This window comes from Monomorium pharaonis, chromosome 2, assembly GCF_013373865.1.
Source record: "Monomorium pharaonis isolate MP-MQ-018 chromosome 2, ASM1337386v2, whole genome shotgun sequence".
In the NCBI taxonomy this organism is placed as follows: domain Eukaryota; kingdom Metazoa; phylum Arthropoda; class Insecta; order Hymenoptera; family Formicidae; genus Monomorium; species Monomorium pharaonis.
The window spans coordinates 31,467,469-31,487,648 of NC_050468.1; the positions used below are offsets into that span (position 1 = coordinate 31,467,469).

Here is a 20,180-nt window from a genome sequence, read left to right on the forward strand (position 1 = left end):
ATTATCATAACAATAAGTCCTTTTTAATAAAAAAAATTACAATACTCTTATTGCATTATTTATATTTAATTATGATACACTAAAATAATATTTGCGTTAACTATTGAGAATATTTTCTATTTACAGTTCTTAATTTATACATATAATCACTTATAGTCTTCACCAGAGTAAATACACACGGAGATAATTTTCTCTTAGAATTTGCCCTTAAAATCATAGCAATCGTGGAATGTGTTTCACTTATGCGTAATGCTGTTAAAATTTTTTTTTGCTTGCTTAATTATTAAATAAGGACAAATAATGATCGCGAGCATTGCGAATGTTAATTAAATAGGATTAATCCATAGTATTTCAAAAAATTTTACATGATTTTATTTTTATTATAATAACATAATAATTATTTGTCACAATAAAATATAAGATAGATTAATAAAATTTTATTAAGTCTATATTTAATTTTTTAGAAATATGTTCCATGACTGCCATAATTTTTACTGTAAATTGTAAGAAAAAAATTTCTCTGTGTATCAATATATAAAATCTCAAGTAGTAAAAAATTTTTTGTATACATTATCGTGCTCAATAAATGCAATATAATTTTATTTAATTAATTTTATTTTAACAATTATACTTATTACTTTATTCTACTTATTTACTTGTAATATATATTTGTGCATTTTGGACATTTTAATAAAATAGTACTAACTTAAACATGACATAATACTATCTCATGACATGTATTCCAAAACTAATATTTCAACTTTTTGTACATTCTTTATACAAAACACGTTTAGTTAACACTTTCTTATATGATGGTTATTATTATTAGAGTCTATAATTATTTGTACATGAATTAGAAACTTTGTTAGTAATTAACCAGTTGGTTAATCGGTAACAACACAGAATGTAAAAGCAATTTTACATCTTAATTTTATTTTAATTCTTAATTAATATTTTAATTAAATTGTAATATAAATTTATACATATTAAATAAATATTGATTTAAATTTTTTATTGTAAAAATTGTATTTGTATTTTAAATAAATAAAGTTGCTACGAAACATTTTTTATCAATATGAAATCAATCTTTCTTAATAAAAATGTTGGAAAACTTAAGTAAAAAAATTGAATAAAAAATTGAATAAACAAATTTAATTATATTAATTAAAAATATATACAATATATATTGAGAAACTGCAGAATTCAATTTCAAACTTGTCGAAGCATCTGCCATAAAAATGTTGTTCACTCTCTATATATATATATATATAGATATATATATATATATATAGATGCTTGACAAAATGTGCAATTTGTTATGTTATTATTCTATCAGAATAATTAGATAACAAAATAGTCTCAAATAAATAGAGAACCATATACTTTTAACTTGTCATCTTCAATGTTGTTATATATAAAATGCTGTGTGTTTCACAACCGGAACTTAATAATAATAATATTAATTTTAAGTTCTTTGAGGCGAGCATGGTGTAGTGGGCAACGCATTGGTCTGTTACAAAGGTCCTGGGTACCCAGCCAAAACCAAATTAATTGTTACACGTTTCTTTTCCTCTTTGATGGAATGGCAGGCTATAGGAGTATTCTATGCTCATAGATCTCTCTAGCCTACCCGTTCGGAACTGGCGTTAAATTGTAGGTCCCGCATGTCTGTACATAATCTATATGTGCATCATAGATATATACAGTAAGAGAAAAAAAATTTTTAATAGACTTTTGAGCCTATTACACGAGAAAGAAGTTTTCTTACACAGGAGTTTGATAAACTTCACATTTATTCCGTTTATCTTCCACGCACATTGCAACACATATCATTTCACTCGCGCAGCATGTTTTCGAAAATTGAGATTTTTTTTAGAGGTCCTTTCACTGTTACAAATCATCAGTCGGAAACTGGAAGGGTCTCCAGATACTCGCGGGGGATCGCAGGAGCCGGAAGCAGGTAGCCGTCCGGATCCAATACATCCGGTGTACGCAGCAGCACTGGACCTTGCGGCGGCCTGGGCAACGTCTCTTGCCGGTTCAATTCGTTTTGCAACTTCATCAGCCTCTCCAGAATATCGGGAAACTTGATTCGTTCCCGCGGGTCCTTCTTCCAGCAATCGTACATTATTTGACAAATATTGGGCGGACATTCGTCCGGCGGAATGAGGATTGTATCTTGAATTATGAGTCCTATGGCCTGGAACAATCGTCGAGAAACACATTTGAGTTTCCGGTAGAGTTGACGAGAGAAAAATTTTAACATATTTCTTGCGTGTCTGACCTCTGTGTTACTAAATCCATAATACGGCTGCTTTCCAAATGAATAAATTTCCCAGAGGACAACGCCAAAGCTCCATACGTCGGTCTCTAAGGTGAAACGTCCGTAAACTAAACTTTCCGGCGACATCCACCGTACTGGTAACATACGTGATCCTCCAATCTAAAAAAAAAAATAATTATAGCACATATGTGTGAAATGATATAAAAGTAATTTTTCATTAATAAGCTCACGTAAAAAAAAGCAATAGCGTAAAAAATATGATAGGATGTCTCTTTTCAAAATTTTTTGAAAAAAAAAGTTTTTATATAAATATATAAAGATTTTTCAAAAAAATATTACATATAATATTATAATGATATTATAACTATATATATTATGTTATAATGATATTATAATCATACATATTACATTATAATTATACTATATATTATATATTAAAATCTTCATATATATTATAAAATATATAAATTTATTTTTAGGCAATTTTACCTTGTAATAGTCGCAAGTGTAAATATCTCGTGACATGCCAAAGTCAGCGATTTTTACTGTTAAGCCTGAGCCTACCAAACAGTTTCGACACGCGAGATCACGATGCACGAATCTTTGCTCCGACAAATACGTCATGCCAGTCGCAATTTGTATCGAGATCCAATGTAGCGAGTCCTATAAAATATATATAATGACACGCCATCCTCGAGTTATTTCTGCTGATAAAAAGTTTCGTTAGAATTACGTTAAATAAAACGTTAATGTCACTCTATTTCGCATGTGCAATGAATCATAATGTATAAGATACGAGAATTGCCATGATGATTTGCGATTGAATGCGGAACTTCTGCATTTCGTTGAAACGTTATCGCAAAATTTTCTTAGCTAATTAAAGACGGTTGTAATACGATGCCTTTAAAGGAAAGATTGAGAAGTAACTTGTATTTATCGCGTTATTTTTTTAATAACAGCTTTTTTAAATAACAGTTACCTTTTTTAAAATAATAACTTAATAACGTCAATATTATTCTTTTTTAGTAACTGTAACAAAATATTTATATTTTTTAACGTAATGAATTTAATAATTACTTTTATCGTTACTATTTACATTTTAAACATATTTTCCGTTATGCATGTGTGTTCAATCTTCAAATGATATAATTTATAGTTTGTTGTCACGTTTAAAATTATCTTAAATATAGTTTTAAGATGTCATAAATCTATTATATACACACATATTATATACACATATTATATACACACATACATTTTTAAAAACAATTATAAAATGAGCATGTTAAGATTTTTACTTTTTAAATAATGATAACGGTACGGATAAATTACTACCAAAAAGTTTTTTAAAGTACTTTCAACTTTTCCAATACTATACCTTCGTTAATGGCTCTAGTCCAGATTTAGACGATCTGAATCGCGGAGAGTTCGATCGTAGTACCTCGGTGAGATCACCATATGGCATATATTCAAACACCATCCATGGATTGTCGGTCCTATCTCGAAGTACCATGCCCTTCAGAGACAAAATGTTTGCATGACTGAACGTGGACATGATGTCCACTTCGCGCATAAAGTCCTGTTCGGTTTCAGGTGTGGCGGTATCCTTTAGAACCTTTATAGCGACAAATTCCTTTGTGTCACCATTGTGCCATTCGCCTGTAAAATTTTAATTACAAAAAGATTTAGTGTTACATGATAAATTCTGTGAAGATAATATGATCCTGTGAAAAACATGAGTAAATTAAAAAATACTAAGAGGAATTTATTTTTTTCACGGTATTTGGTTATAATTTTCTAATCTTGTTGAATTAACTTTGGAGAAAGAAAATCGATGCGTTCCTTCATAATTTATTTTATTTCTATTTATGCAAAATAATTTTACCTTTGTAAACCTTTCCAAAACATCCTTCGCCAAGGTCGTGTAGAAATATAAGACTTTCACGTTGTATTATTGGAACTCCCGAAGAATTGCAGGTAAAATATTGAGGATTAGATGTATACTTATGCGATAATAAAAGTCCTTTTTTTAGATTTATTGGAGTTCCCTGATAAAAAAATAGTTTACGATGAGTGAGATAATTACTAAGAATAATTAAAAACATGTTATTAAAAACATCACTGGAGTGCACGATCTATTCATCGATCAACGATGAATGCAAAGATTAAAATAAAAAAATGAATAACTAATTGTGAGAGCTTTATCTATTAATTAAATGTATTATATGAATATATTTGTCACAATTTTAGTATCTTACACTTTAACAATTATAAAGGCTCGTATCGGCACAATTTATTATATTTTGATTTAATTTTGGAGCCATAATCATTCTTCAATTATATATTATAAAAATAATTTTAACATTACATTTATTAGGCTAAGAAATGTAATTTATAAATTATTTATATTGAAAGAAGACAAAATTTTTCAAAAAAACATACGGAAAATGTAATGCAAATACGAGAATATATCGCATCTCAAGGCGCGGCATAATATGGTGAAAAATATAACGACTTACGTCTGCAGGACTTCTTTGCGACTTCATGTTGTAACTCCGCCTTCTCACGCAATATACGACGCTCAGTAAGAACACAATTACCGTAACAAAAGCTACGGTTATTCCTACAATTTCAGGTACTCTGTATTTCAATCCCTCCACCTGCATTATTTTGAATAATTTATTACATTTGTAAACAGCAATAGTGCTTATTATGTAACAGATTAAAATTTATATAAAATATTGGTTCTGAAGAACAATAATAAAGATACCTGCTCAGCTTCCGGAAGCGTGTTTGTATTATTTGTGCTGTTGTTGCCACTTGGAGGTATTATATTATGTATAGGACGAGGAGTTAGAGGAACTAAAAGAATTATTATTCTATTACATTATGTCACACATTAATCGTAATATCAATTTTATCGATCTTTGTTACAATAATTTTTGTTTGACTGATTAGGTCTTCATTGAATTAAGTCTAAAATCTCTAAGTCACTGTCGGTCTCTCAATCGCCAAGTACATCATTGTTAATTTCAATCAATTCAATCAAATTGTTTTTATGTTTATCTAAAATGTTCATTTCTTATAGTGAGATTTTTTTGTGAAAAAGTAGTCGAGTAGTTTTACCGGTTACACGATTCGGACATCTTAAGTCCGCTGTTGGCGGCGACAAGTCATGAGGACACACGCACTTCGACGTGTTATCTGCAAAGCTGCGGCAGGCCGCTTCCTTTCCGCAAATCTGCGGATAATCCTTGCATTCTGTGATCTCGGGTCTTCCGTGATTTGGAGACAATTGCGCTATGTCTAATTGGTGTTGATAAGATGCGCTCACTGGTAAATCTAAAATAACATTATATTTATTCTTCTTACATAATACGTTATTCTTTAGTAACAGGTCTACATTTTCGGAAAACTAAAGCGCTAATATAGCTTTTCTAGAGAAAACCTTGATTTGTATTTATCTACTTATATACTTATTTGTAATAAAGTTTAATAAGTTTTATTACTTCTGCTTTGTGTTTTTGCGTAAAATATGTTAAAAATTGAAAATTAATTTACTTGCGTTGGAAAAATAATCCTTATCTGTATTATACGTTGCCTTCAAAGCAAAAGAAACAACCGGTTCTTAGTAGTGACAATATAGAATAGGCATTGCATCCAAAATACTATAAGTTAAATAGCTTATATAAAAAAATTTGTTAATTAAATATTATAATGCATCTATTCTTTTTATTTTTAACTTTAATTTTTATTTGTGTAAGTATTGATTCAAAACAAAAAGGAGTATTTTTCATCTGATCCAATTATTTGAAGAACTATATAAAATTATCTAGATAATAATAGACTTAGATCTACAATGTTTTATTGTGTTTGTATTTGAATTTTAAAAGTCTTTACTTTCACGTTTCAATTTAATCAAATTTTTATTTGATCTTTCTATTGATTTTTCTTTTTGTGAAAGCAAACGAGCGTAAGGTTTCAATGCAAAATCGGTTCTTGATTAAAAGTTTGATTTTTGTAGTCTTCAACCTTTGAATGTTCAAATTGTTTCGAATTGTTTCAAACCGTTCACATTGGAATAAAATGTGCCGAAGGTTGAAGGATTTAAATTAAATTTACAATATAAATTTACAACCTTTCTACGTGCGTACGGGGAAAGTGACGGATAGAACTGGCTGCCGTCGCCGCGCCGCCGGTCTTCGCCGGGTGGCAAAGAGATCGCCGTTACAGATTCGCGGGACCGTCGCAAACGGCCTGTAAAGGGCGGCCAGGGAAGAAAAAGGGCCGCATATTTGGATTGGGCACAGGAAGATATAGACAGTGAAGGCATTCATTTGGTACTCTTGGAGCTTGTAACGGGTCAAAGCGTTATCTCTGCGGTCAGCGCTCCCCGACAACGAGTCTCGCTATGTGTACCTATTATCGCCCCCGTATTCCGTGCAGCGCGTCGAAGTATCTCCATTACGAGATTTCCTTCGTATTTACGAGATCGACCGTTTCTCGGCGCGAGATCGATCGCCGCCGCGTTCTACTCGAAGCGACGTAAACCCGCCGTGAAGTGTAACGTGAGATATGTAACGAGTTATAACACCGAACGATTCGTCTCCAGCCTCTTGTGACAGAGATGCAAGGGAGGAAAGAGAGAGAGAGAGAGAGAAAGAGAGAGAGAGAGAGAGAGAGAGAGAGAGAGAGAGAGAGAGAGAGAGAGAGACGATCTCTCCTCATCGCGAAAGCGACGCGACCGCGTTCGACGATCGGCCATCTCGTTTGACCATCTCGGAGAGAAGGGCCGCTGCCTTTCGGAAGATCCCGCGGATCGCATATGTAATTAATCGAGGATTAATGCTCGCTTCGATATAGCCATCCAGCAGCCGTCCACAATCAATTATGCCGCCGCAGACATCGTGATTTTCGCATTTACGCTACATTATTACTGACCTCTGCTCTTTGCCATCGCGCGTACGCGACATAGAAACCACTATTGGCTCCGCCAGCTGACCCTCGATAGCACGAGTATCGCGTAGTAAAGCTCGTGGAGAATTATTTTAGTTTACGCTCCTTACACTTCAGTAATTATGATATAATGTAAAATTATCCTCGTCAGTTTTTAAGATTAATTTGCTTACTAATCTTAATGACGCTTTCCCGATGCGTACGGGATTTAGTTCTTATCAAAGAAATTTTTTTTTAATCACTGCTTTTTTCTATGATATCTTAATAAATAAATTTTAAATAAAAATTTGTAAAAAAAGAGCTAATTTAATTAAAAGTTATGTTAAAATTAAATTAACTTATATTAAAAGTTATTTTGGGAAATGTTATTTATATTAAATCAGAAAATTATAGGTTTTTTAAAGTTAAATTATCCAAAATAATTGTAATAGAGCGTCAAATAAATTTAATATTTTATATAAATCATGTTTATATAAAATAACAAAGAGGTGTTGTTTTTTATGTAGAAATGTATTTTTTTTATAATTTCTTTCTTTTACGTATATAAATTTTTAACTTAAAAAAGAAGTAAGTAATTTAAAATTTATGTAATTTGAAAATAAGTAGTTGACGTTAAAAATTAAATTATTTAAAATTAACTAAGTTCAGTTAAAAGTTATTATCTTTTTAACTTTATTATTTAACTTTTAATCTTTTAATGAGTTACTATCCAACCCTGCTTACAATTCACATAAACATTCTGTATGCAGATGTTTAATTCAAATTAAATTCTCGATTATGTTTGGATACTGTGCAATAGCCAGTAGCCAAGTTGAGGGATGCTTTTGTCTGAATAGAAACAATAACAGATAGTAATGACATTCGATCCTAATTGAGTCTATATATATATCTTTAAACTGTTATGGTTAACGATAAATTTGGAAATTTCAATACACCCACGCTTGGAGACGCGTTTATTTGCAAATCCAAGCTTTAGCCACACAGACTACAATAGAGGCATTATATGTACGGACGTCTCATCCTGCCTAAACGTGCAATTCATGAAGGGATCGAAACAGATTGGTGAATATCGTGGGGTGCTCGTAAAACAATATATAGATACACATAAATATGTACAAAATGAGATCTGCAATCTGTTTATCAAATGATTCCTTATTTAACTCTGAACTCTGCATAAAAGAACATTGAAGAAGAGCCAAACAAATTTTAATTTCTATATTTACGTATAATTTTATTTTTTAATAATTTTATAATAAAAACAGATCCGTGGACATTCCATATGTTTTCTATAAACTTACGTAAAATAATTTATCTATCTAAATGAGAAAAACATTCCTACATAAAAAACAATTTTATATAGTTTTTAAAAATATATTTCATTGTTATTTTATATAAACTTAATTTACAAATAAAAATTAAATTTAATAATTTATATTGTAATTATTTAATTTTAAAAATAATAATTTTATTTATAATAATAATTTAATATATAAATAATAATATTCATAATTATAATATAATAACATTTTTTATCGTATCATAAATTTTAATCAAATTTAGTTTTTTATTCATGTATCTTTTAACGTTAAATTAATTTTATAAATTATTAACTTTAATTTAATTTAGCTAATAAAAAATATTAACTTATTCAATCTTAGAATTATTCAATTATAATTATTTTCTAAATTTTTATTATATTTTTTGAGGAAAACGAAATAATAATTGAAATCAATTTAAAAAAGTTTTATAATTACTCTTTTCTAGTTAAATAAGTTTGTTTAAGTTAACATTTATTTCCTAAAAACATAAATTAAGCTTTGAAGTAAAAACTAAAGTACCATTTATTTAATTTTCTATTATACGCTACAGATCTTTGTTGTGTATACGTGTATTTGCAATAATAAGCTTAAAAATACAGAATGTTTATGTTTTATTATTTTTCTTCCAATAGTATACATATGTTATTCTAAAAATTTGTCGATTAATGTGACATTATCTCTAACACTATGAAATGTGGTTATTATCTTGAACCAAACTTATCGAAAGGTCGAAAGTGTCTGATATTAAGATAACGACAGAGGGCAAAAACGGGGTTGATTTGTGATTCCCAAAAGAACATCTAACATCTTAAAGGAAGTAATATTAATCAAATAAATAGATAAATGTATTCTAAATATAAAATATACTGCCGTTTAAAAGCATTTGTTAACCTTATTTTTTTTTTGTTTCATAAATATATTTCAGTCTAATTCTATTATCTTTTTTTATATATGTAAAATTTTGGTTAATATTATTATTAATAATTGTTAAGCCATCAAGATTGTTTTTAAGCTTAATATTTAGAAGATTAAAAAGAAAAATTAAAATTTGCTCTTTATCAAAATTTCCATCATTTAATCAAGAAATACAAACTGGGTAAATATTTGTCAGCGATAATGTATATATACATATACAGCGATAATGTATAGATAAATATAATTAAAAAGATAAATATATCTAAATTAAATAGATAAATATAATCATGTTTTTAACATTATATTTATATGTATTTTTTCAATATTAAATTCATTTAATTTATATAATAATACATTTTTATATTTATTATAGAAAAAGAAAATATAATGTATATGTATATTTAGCAGCATTTTGGAAATGTTGGCTAAATAACGATATGTCAAAAATACAATTACATTTAAATTAATATTAACGTAAATAGAATTGTTTGTTAAAAAATAACGTAAGATAGAATACATACTTAATTATGCCATTATTAATTGCTCATTGAACAACATTTGTATATTAATATTTATAAAATTTAAATGTATATAAAATGTACGTTTTTATTATTTAATTTTATAATTTTTTAAAATTCTCATAATAAAACCGAGGAGAAATAAATATTTCTCCTCGGTTTTATTATGAGTATAAAGTCGCTACATAGATATGTGATCATCGATTCATTATTGAATCATTTTATTTATTCTTGGAATATTGTTCTTTATAGTCATTTCTTATCTAGCATAACCATTAACTAAAACATTTAAATATTAATAATGCATTAAGCAAGCAAATTTGCGATAAAATGCAGTATATAGAAATATAACAGAAATTTAGCTGGAATAGCATTATTTTACAGAACGTTAATGTAATCCTTATCATTTCCAATATTTTTTATAACCAAAGTTGAACACCATTTGTGAAGTAATTATGTAAATTATTTTTACTAATTATGATTCTTCGTACTTTACGTAACAAACCTAATTGAATTTGATACGTATTAGATGACTCTTATATTCATTCCACGAATCTATTAACTTAATGAGACACGGAACAAGCTACCGTGTGTATTCATATTTCTCAAAAGAAGCTTTCAGAATTTCTCCAGCGCAAGCAAACGCATATGTCAAAACAAACTTTTAAATCTTCATAAGCATTTAATACACATAAAAAACATAACAATAAAAAAAATTTATAAAATATTTTTCTTTAAAAGATTTGTATAATTTTTTTCGCAATAAAAGATATAGCTGATTATAATCGTTTTCCTAATATTCATAAACTTTTAATGTCTTGATTTTATTTTAAAAAATCGGTATAAAAAAAGAATATTTTCAAATTCAACCCAATAAATAATTAATGGTTAATCAAGTTCACAACATGTAAACATAAGAAAAATTAGATACAATAAGAAAAAAAATTGATATTATAATTTAATTAAGAAAATTAACAATGCCTCCCAGAAAATTATGCAATCAAAATGTGTGTAAAATTGATTTTTGTTTGATTTTTGTTTTTATCATAATTTTTTAATATAGATTCTCTATATTTTTTATATTTATTTTTATTTTTATCAATTTATAAGAGTTTAAGCTATATATAATCAATCAAAGTTCACTGAACTGTGCGCCAAATAGAATTTTTGGTCTTTAAAACAGCTATAAGATAAACCAGATTAATAATATTACAATATTAAATTAATAATTATTTTAAGAATAATAATAAAGCTAACAAACATCTGTTTCTCTGCACCCTCCCGCAACTATTGTATACGTTCCAGGGCGAGTATCTTAGCCAACTCGACATAATGATTTTTATTAATTTGTGTGCATTTAATAAACATTTTAAAAGTTATTAACGTCAGCGTAACCAGTAAACAATTTTAAAGAGAAATTATAATATATTCAATAAATTGTAAATTTAAATAATTGTAAATTAAAAAAAATACATAAAAATGTTTATGTATAAGTACATCAATTATGGATCAGTATTTACGTTATTGCAGTTATATGTTCATTTTAAATGTATGTTATTATATGTTTAGTGTATTAAATGCAATTTTAATAAGTGTATATCATAATTTCAAAAAATTGTTTAAAAATTTAGAGAACTTATTAGAAAAATAACTTTTCACTTTATTTCTAAATATCAGTAATTTAAGAAATAATTTTATATTACAATAATTACAAAATATTAAAACATGTAAAAAGTTTAAAAATGTAAAAAAAAAGTTTTGTAATTTTATTAACACATGTATGCTTATAAAATGTTTAATTTTGCAAATTTGACTTGTAATTAGAACTTATCTCATAATTCGTTATACATTATATAATGTAAATACATGTAAAATTTAATTCCAATTAATGCTGTAGAAATAAATTGACGATATATTTACAAAATATATTCTAATATTTTATTTAGTGCACAGTTCAGAAATTTGAAAGATATATAAAATAATACAAGGATAATATCAGCACGACCATGCAGCTTTGATGACCGATTTAGGGATATTCTACATGATATGTTTACAAAATATATTTTATAGCTTATTCCTTGTTTAAAGATAAGAAAATATGTTAGGTTCATGATGTAGTTCATCAATATTATCATTAGAAGTAAGTATAATAAAAACAATGTTATCAAGAGAATTATGCAGTTTGAATTTTACACATTTTTACTGTACAATTTTCTGAAGAATATATTGTTTTTTACTTTAATTATATATAATTGTAATTGATACATTTCTGACCTTATTTTTTTATCGCGACCATATAAATCTTATATTTCTATTATTTATTTTTATTTTTACGTTAATTTCTTAGTTTTTTGTTTCTTAGTTTAATGTCATTGCAATATATTATATTATATTATTTTAACCAACTTTATGATTCTATCTCAAATTCTTTGGTCTAAAGATTATCGGTTACGCTGAGAAAGACTTAGTAGTCGAAAGTACTTTTTCATTAATTTATCATTTATTATTCATTTATTTGAGAATAAATACGCTTTTATTTTTTTAATTTTCTTAATTGATTTGTATTATATTAACCGTTTTCTTTTCTTATTTAACATGAGAAAAAATGACACATGCGAGATTTTAAGTGCATCTTACCTGTTCGCGTTTCGGGAAAGGAGAGACCTCTTTTCCTCGGCATCCTTCGTACGTATCTCGTGTGTCAGTACAAATAAACAATAACGAATGGACGGAACCACCTTCCTTGGTTAGAGAAAATAATTCTTCGCACTTGTTTATCGCACTTTGCACTCTTTCTTCTTTCTTGCTACAAAGCGGCAATTACCATCAACATGCTAATTGCATCGGCATTACTTTAGCGAGAGAGATATTACCGCTCTTATAAATGCCGCAATGGATTTGGGTGATGGACCGAAGTCTTATAAAAAAATCGAGGAATTGCCGTGATTGTCGCGACGTTAATAAATTATAGCATCTCTCTCCCGCTCTTTTTTTTTCTCTTCTTTTTCTTTGTTTTACATTATACGCATCATCACGTAATACATAATAGAACACCAAACGAACCCCACATTTTTATTCCTTCTTCCTTTATTTCCGATCTAGATTTGCATATCGCTCTTAGATTTTTCGAATTTTTCCTGTCGATTTTCCCCGTAATCCTGACTGAGATCAATTTCAAAGTGACAGCAGATTCACATTGTTGGAGAACGGAAGTCCTTTAGAGTACGCACTCCCCATAGATACGGCGACCGCGTGGGTGGTGCTTTAAGCCGGAAGCCGAAACCTCGGCGTGTCAAACCCAGGGTGACTCGGGGGGGAAACGGAGAAACGGCGCAATTGGGGACCGAAACACGGAGTGAGATGTGTATTCTCTCTTCGATGAGCGCTTAACCCAAACTGGAGACCGCCTTCGAGACTCCCTCGCTTTGCTACGCGTGCGCGCGTGCAGAGCACCACTACAGCCGCACGGAGTGCGCGTGTGCGTGCGTTACGCGCGTATTATACGATAGAGATTTACGCGAGATTTCAACTCGGCTCATCAGTCTCTTGTCAGCCCGACCTACGCCATCGGAACGAGCGACGATGGTTCGCCGTAAGCCTCCGAATTTCTTTAAAAAAAAAGGGTGCGTCTTCGCCCATCACCGCACGCTTGATACGCGCCGGGCCGTCCACCTACGCGTTCGCGCGAATATTATCACACGTAACGAACGACGACAGAAGTTTATGCCTTGATGATATGGAACAGGTTGTTCCGGTAGCCGGAGACTTATTTAACGTGAGGCAGTAATCGAAAAAAAGGCAATTGCTTCGGGGTAATCTAGATTCGTCAAAATTGATTGCTGCAAAATAGCTATTCTCCTTATAAGATTCTGAATTATTTTACAGAGACGGTAATTAAATCGCCCGAGCGAATGAATATATGCAATGATGACGCACGTATCAATATGCGTTGCCTGTAACATGCTGACGCTATCGCGACTGTAGCTTATCGTTTATTTATTATTTCTCAATTGAAGGAAACATACAGATACTGCATCTAATATTTTTATTCTAAGTTCGAGTTATGCTGCAATCGTGGCGGCTGAATAAAATAAATCAAGTCATCGTTTTGTTATCAGAACGAATTGGAACCTTCGATTCACGTTTTGATAACGAATAATCCAATTACGTCGACAAGTCAAAACATTAAGTACTAATTTTAAAATTTTTTCTGCTTTAATTTAAATCTAGAGAAGGCCAACGAACATAGCGGGATGTTAATGGTTAATAATATTTCTTACGTGATTTTATATACATTTTCTAATTTTTCACTGCGTACCACTCCGTTACTAACCATTCCGAACGCAATATAACACCCAACCCCTCCCGTATCACAGTCATATGTTTTCCTTAGTATTCCTTATTTAATGATTGCAATGTTAACTATCGTCTGAAATTAACTGTTACGAAGATATTCCGATTTAAATAACTTTATACCTAGTAGTTTTTTAAATGGTTAATTGTATTATTAAAGAATTCAATATAAGTTCTATATTGCATAATACCTGTATAATAAGTCAACTTTTATTTATGAATAAAAGTTTCTTCAAATTATTGTATAATAACTAGTACAATATCTAATTAAAAAACTAATTAAAATTTTTTACATTTTATAATACAATGTCATAATTACGCAAATAAATATAAATTTATTTCTCAATACAATGTCGTAATAATTACGCAAAGTAATTTCTTTTACAAGTTTTTCAACATTTACACCTTATAATTACAAAATTTGTTTTTAGCAAAACAAATGCGTTTTGTAGCATCATTTTGCAACAATTATTACGAAATTGAGGTAAATAGAGACATGCAATAATAGTGTATTTATTTCACAATTTTTCTATTTGAGTATTATTAAAATGATTACTAATTTAATTGTGATATTTCTATTCACGTTAAATTAAAAAAACTACGTCTCAAGATCGAAAATAACGCAGTTTGAAAAATTAGAAATGTATACATAATTACATAAAGAGATTATTCAGCATATAATAAGATCCTAAGATACTAAGATGATCACTCATTAACTTTCTCTATATTTTAATTATGTTATTACATCACGATCTTATCTCTATTATTGTAGCTATTTATTTTTGTATTTATTTATCTTATCTATATATGTATTTTATTTATTTAATCTATTTCTATTTTAACAACACTACATTGTGTTTTAAATAAAATAATGATAACTTTTGCAATTAGACAATCTAATGTAAAAAATATAAAAGGTCGATAAAAAGTTTATATTTTTGCCTAATCGTGCGTGCTATTTAATTTGAGCAAATAAAAGAATTATCAGTTTGATACATTATTGCCTAACGAACTGCTGTCTCCCACTCCGTTCTACTCTTGGCGAACAAACCGACTTTTCAGCTTCCGATCATGATAAACAAGTCGACTCGAGAACATGAATGTTCTGTACAGAAGTCATGTGTATACTTCTCGATGTGTATCCGTGTCCCGATGAATGCCTATCTGCAGTACATACGTACACATGCAAGAAATTTGTCAGAAATTATTTGTTAATAAAACATGATTGAGATACAACCTCGGGCTGACAATTGGGAAGAAATTTGTACCCTGTACGAATTATTGCGTATTACGGTGGCACAATTAATAAAATTTCAAATAAACTAAAACAAATTCCTCTCTGTATTTTATCGTAATACTCATTTCTGTCAATATGTTTCGAATTTCGAAGAGAAGAAATTTAAACATTAAAAAAAACTACTGGATTTCATATTCCACTTTATAATTTCACTAATTTGTTCTGCGAAGCGCATAAGCGGCAGTTTATTTCTCGTCTCTCATAAACGGCGACGGTTGATGAAAGGCCGTTTCTGTGGCGCGGCGAGATCGTAGCCCGAAATAATTTTGAAGGATCGCCATTCGCGTATTAACGCACGATTGATGCCGTTTTCGATCCCGATGTCAGGATAGCACCGGTTTAACGCCGGAGATCCGCGGTCGTTAATAAAGAGAGTGATTTATAGTTTCTAAAGATCAAAACACGTACCAAGTAGGTGAGAAATGAGTCGCAACACAAAAGCATAGCGAGAAATGCGAGACAGAAAGTGAGGAAGGGATACGTTAAGAGTTTCCGAAGAGCCTCCGTCGGAATGGCGTAAGTGTTGTATATTTACATTGGCGTTACAAGCTCACACCTGGACGTAAGAATAGCGCTTCTACTTCTTCTTCTTCTTTTTCTTCTTCCCCGAAGAATTTTCTCGTGCCATACGTCAGACCTGTTTGACAAAAGCTAAACCCCTAAATTCTTGTCCTGCTGTATTAAAACAGTTATTTCGGTGATTATGCGTTTTTAAAATGAGAAAGTGATACTCTGTATCCCCTTATTATTAAATGATTCCGCACAATTAGCGAGCGTTATTTATATAACGATATAATGAAATTTTTTCGTAGTGCTAAATACAAATTTTCTAAAAGACAAATTCTATAATTTTATTACTCTCCTCATTTGATTAATGTAATTATCCAAGGAAAAACATATCTTATTATTTCGGGCAAATTTGAAGTATCTGACATATATTATCTGCAAATTAAATTTTTCTTTAATCTGAATAATTATTTGCTTTCGTACTATTATCTATCGTGGAACTTTTCTATTGATTTCTATATCTAGTTATATATATTGTTGTCCATTGGTACTTTTATCTTTGAATTACAGAATATTATTTTTTGTTTTAATGTCATTAAATCTGCATAACGATACTCCTAACTAAACTATTGTCGTTAAGAAATTAGAAAATAGAGGTCTGAGATTAAAATAACTTTTGTACCTTATCAGAGAAAAAGAGCTCAGTTATATAGTTTACTGATTGAGAATTTATATCTATTTTTCTTTATTTCTCCTACTTTTTAAAAATATTCACTAAATTATACAATAAATAATATGCAATATAAATATATAGTAATTTGTAATTAAAGTGTAAAAATTACTCCATAAGTAGGCAAATATATAAAATAAAATTAATAATTATTTCTAGATTAAAATAAACCTTTTTAGAACTTTATTGAGACAAAATAATGTATTTTGAAAAAAATATTTGATGAAGATTTTGTTTTTTTTTTGCATAGAAGGGGGTGTCGTTTGAAATTGTATCGGAAAGAGGGTAAGATGTACGCAGGGTGGCTTACACCCGTCGAACATTATGGATTGACGCTTGTGTTCGGCAGCCGACATAAAGTCGGCATGCGTGCAGATGGCAGCCGTAAGAGGTTGGTCTAAAAAAATAAAACGGCGCGGGCAAGAAGAGCGGAGATGTTTGTGTTTCCACGCGAGATGGGTGATTCTTAAATGACAAGAAACAACTGGAACAACTTATAACTCGAAACAATACTACGTGGAATCAAAAGTAAGAGAAAGTGCCTCTTTTTATCAAGGGTCTACAAAAGATAAGGATGCGATGTTTCCGCCTTCTTAAGATAAATTCCCAAGGATATACATATATTTGATATACGATACATATCGATATTATACATCACTAAGGAAAGAAAAAGTTTATTTAAGTAATTTGATTAATATTTTTAACTTAAATAAATTTTTTCAATTTAAGTATTTGTGTATTATATAGTTAAATATTATAAATACTTAAATTGAAATTCAAGTATGTATTTAAGTTAAATGTATAAATGCATAAAAATATTTTTAAAACATTTGATAAATATTTAATGCTGTCTGGGATATTATATGGCAATTTTCGATGTGTTAAAATTTGGGATACGCATGAGTCGGGAAAAATTCAAATAAAAGTTAAATTTAATAACTAAAAAGTTATAATAACTAAATAACTTCATTTGATAATTTAAAATAAAAATTTTATTATTATTTAAGAAGCAAAAAAATTAATTAATTTTCTAATTTAAAATGCTTTTTATTACATAATAAAATTTTAGATTAGAATTAATATCTGAAATAATTTATTTAATTTTTATTTACCTTGTTAATTATTTGTCTTACATTATTCACATATATAGCAGTATTTCATAATATACGTTTATTCATTCATATGTTTAGAGAATTAGATCACACTTTAGATTTCCATATATGAGCTAAAACAAAATGGTACTTTATAATTTCCGATAGTCGTAACAATAAAAATATTTTGATAAATAATAAATCTCGAGCAATATACATATATAATATTCCGATACTTACGACAACTTTGATTTACAAATTTTTGAACTTAATACTATTGTTTAAAAATTAGTAGATTATAAAGGTTTGAAGAAAATAAATATAATAAAATTAAATTTGGAAAGAAATTATTTATAAGTTTTTTTTTTAATTATTTACAAATAATTAAAAAGAAAACCTTTTATGAAGAAATGTCTTCACTTTTTGTTTAATATAAAAAATTTATTAATAGTCCTATAGCGGCGGCCCTATGGCGTTTTCGATTAGAGCTGGGTTAACCCGTCTCGGTTTCTTTTCCTTTAGAATCGGCCAATCACAGTTATACTATTTTTCAGAAGTATGGCTGTGATTGGCGTCATTATGACGTCATTAATCGCTCTCGGAGCGATTAATCCAAATCAGGGCTGATTTCACCAACTCCGGATACCTTAACCGGCCATTTTGCTTAACGACAAATACGATTGGTCAATTCCATTGGAAATTTTACTTAACGACAAATACGGTTGGTCAATTCCAATGGAATAATCGGTCGATTAAGATAATCGGAGATAGTGAAACCAACCCTCATTCGCGCAATAGCGAATCAAATCTTTCCCTGCGTAGAAAAAGTTAAACTCGATTCAATTTTTGATTGGCTACATGTCATATTTTGTCACGCGACAGAGTTTTCGCGTCCAATGGACACGATAGCCATTAATAGCATTTTTGATTGAGACCGATTTCACCAACTCCGGTTACCTTAACCGGTCGGTTATTCCATTGAAATTGACTAATCGCATTTGTTAATTTTGCTTAACGACAAATACGATTGGTCAATCCATTGGAATAATCGGCCAGTTAATTTAACCGTGAGTTGTGGAACTGGGGCTCGATTCTTGAATTCATTCGCAAGAAAACGTATGCGCAAATACCCGATCTAACAGAAAAGTTGCAAGTTTATTGGTTAAAAGTCATACGATAACCAATAAATTTTCAACTTTTCTGTAAGAACAGAATTTGCGAATACGTTTCTCTTGCAAATGAATTCAAGAATCGAGCCCCTGGACCTTAGCCTTGTTCGTTTTGTCTGTTCTGGGTTTAACCCGGATCTACAATAGTGTAGTAAGTTTTATGCCATAAGAAATTAACCAATTATATTCGACTATTCTTCTCATATTCGATTATAATTGGTCAATTTCTTATGGCATAAGGCTTACTACACCTATTGTAGATCCGGCCTTACTTGGAGCAAACCCAAGCAGACCAACGCACTCTAATAGGTTGATTCCGACGACGCCAACCTATTAAAGTGCGTTGATCTGCTTGGATTTGCTCCGAGTAGACCCAGAACAGACAAAACAAACAATACTTTTATCTTTCTCTTTTTAATTTTTGGAACTAGAATAAGATAACAAGTAAATTAAACCGAGATTAAAGTTAATCTACGTTGGTAGAAACAGATCTAAATCAGAGACAAATCTAAAGCCCGTATCAAACTAGCGATTGAGATTGAGATTGGATTGAAATTTGACGAATCAGAACAAAATTTTTAAAACTTTTGCTTAATTTACCCACTCTAATTGGTTAGATCCAATCTCAAACCCAATCGTTAGTCTGATACGGACTTAGGCCCGGTTCCACAACTCATGGTTAAATTAACTGGCCGATTATTCCATTGGAATTGACCAATCGTATTTGTTAATTTTGCTTAATGACAAATACGATTGGTCAATTCCAATGGAATAATTGGTCAGTTAATTTAACCATGAGTTGTGGAACCGGGCCTTAACGATGCTAGTTTTTTTATGATTTGTCACCGAGACTGTAAAGCCGGATCTACAATAGGTGTAGTATTTACTTATTTAAGAAATTGACCAATTATAATCGAATATGAGAAGAATAATCAAATATAATTGGTTAATTCCTTATGGCATACGACTTATTAAGGGCCATCTACAATGGAGAGTCGTAGGCCGTAGCAGTAGTCGTAGAAAATGTCTCCATTTCGTATT

General features: G+C 29.7%; 1 protein-coding gene across 2 annotated transcripts; it reads right to left on the reverse strand.

Annotated features, from left to right (window-relative positions):
• Positions 1-1,173: 1,173 nt before the first annotated feature.
• Positions 1,174-15,017, reverse strand: LOC105837008 (high affinity nerve growth factor receptor). Of its 2 annotated transcripts, XM_012681457.3 has the most exons (9): positions 12,630-15,015; positions 5,411-5,626; positions 5,055-5,146; positions 4,804-4,944; positions 4,170-4,332; positions 3,663-3,943; positions 2,774-2,947; positions 2,285-2,443; positions 1,174-2,200 (listed from the first exon to the last, which is right to left on the reverse strand). In XM_012681457.3, exons 1-9 carry the CDS (start codon positions 12,670-12,672, stop codon positions 1,901-1,903), a joined length of 1,569 nt encoding a protein of 522 aa, XP_012536911.2. In that variant the 5' UTR covers positions 12,673-15,015; the 3' UTR covers positions 1,174-1,900. The 2 variants fall into 2 exon arrangements, with proteins under 2 accessions (XP_012536911.2, XP_036138983.1); XM_036283090.1 differs by having other exon boundaries at positions 1,174-2,443; positions 12,630-15,017.
• Positions 15,018-20,180: the final 5,163 nt, after the last annotated feature.

Bases quoted from the DNA above. Each gene is read 5' to 3' on its own strand.
- LOC105837008 (XM_036283090.1), bottom strand. From the start codon at position 12,672: ATGCCGAGGAAAAGAGGTCTCTCCTTTCCCGAAACGCGAACAG. The intron at 4,945-5,054 runs GTATCTTTATTA...AAAATAATGCAG, and splicing joins CGCTTCCGGAAGCTGAGCAG to GTGGAGGGATTGAAATACAG. The intron at 4,333-4,803 runs GTAAGTCGTTAT...TTTTTTTATCAG, and splicing joins CGCAAAGAAGTCCTGCAGAC to GGAACTCCAATAAATCTAAA.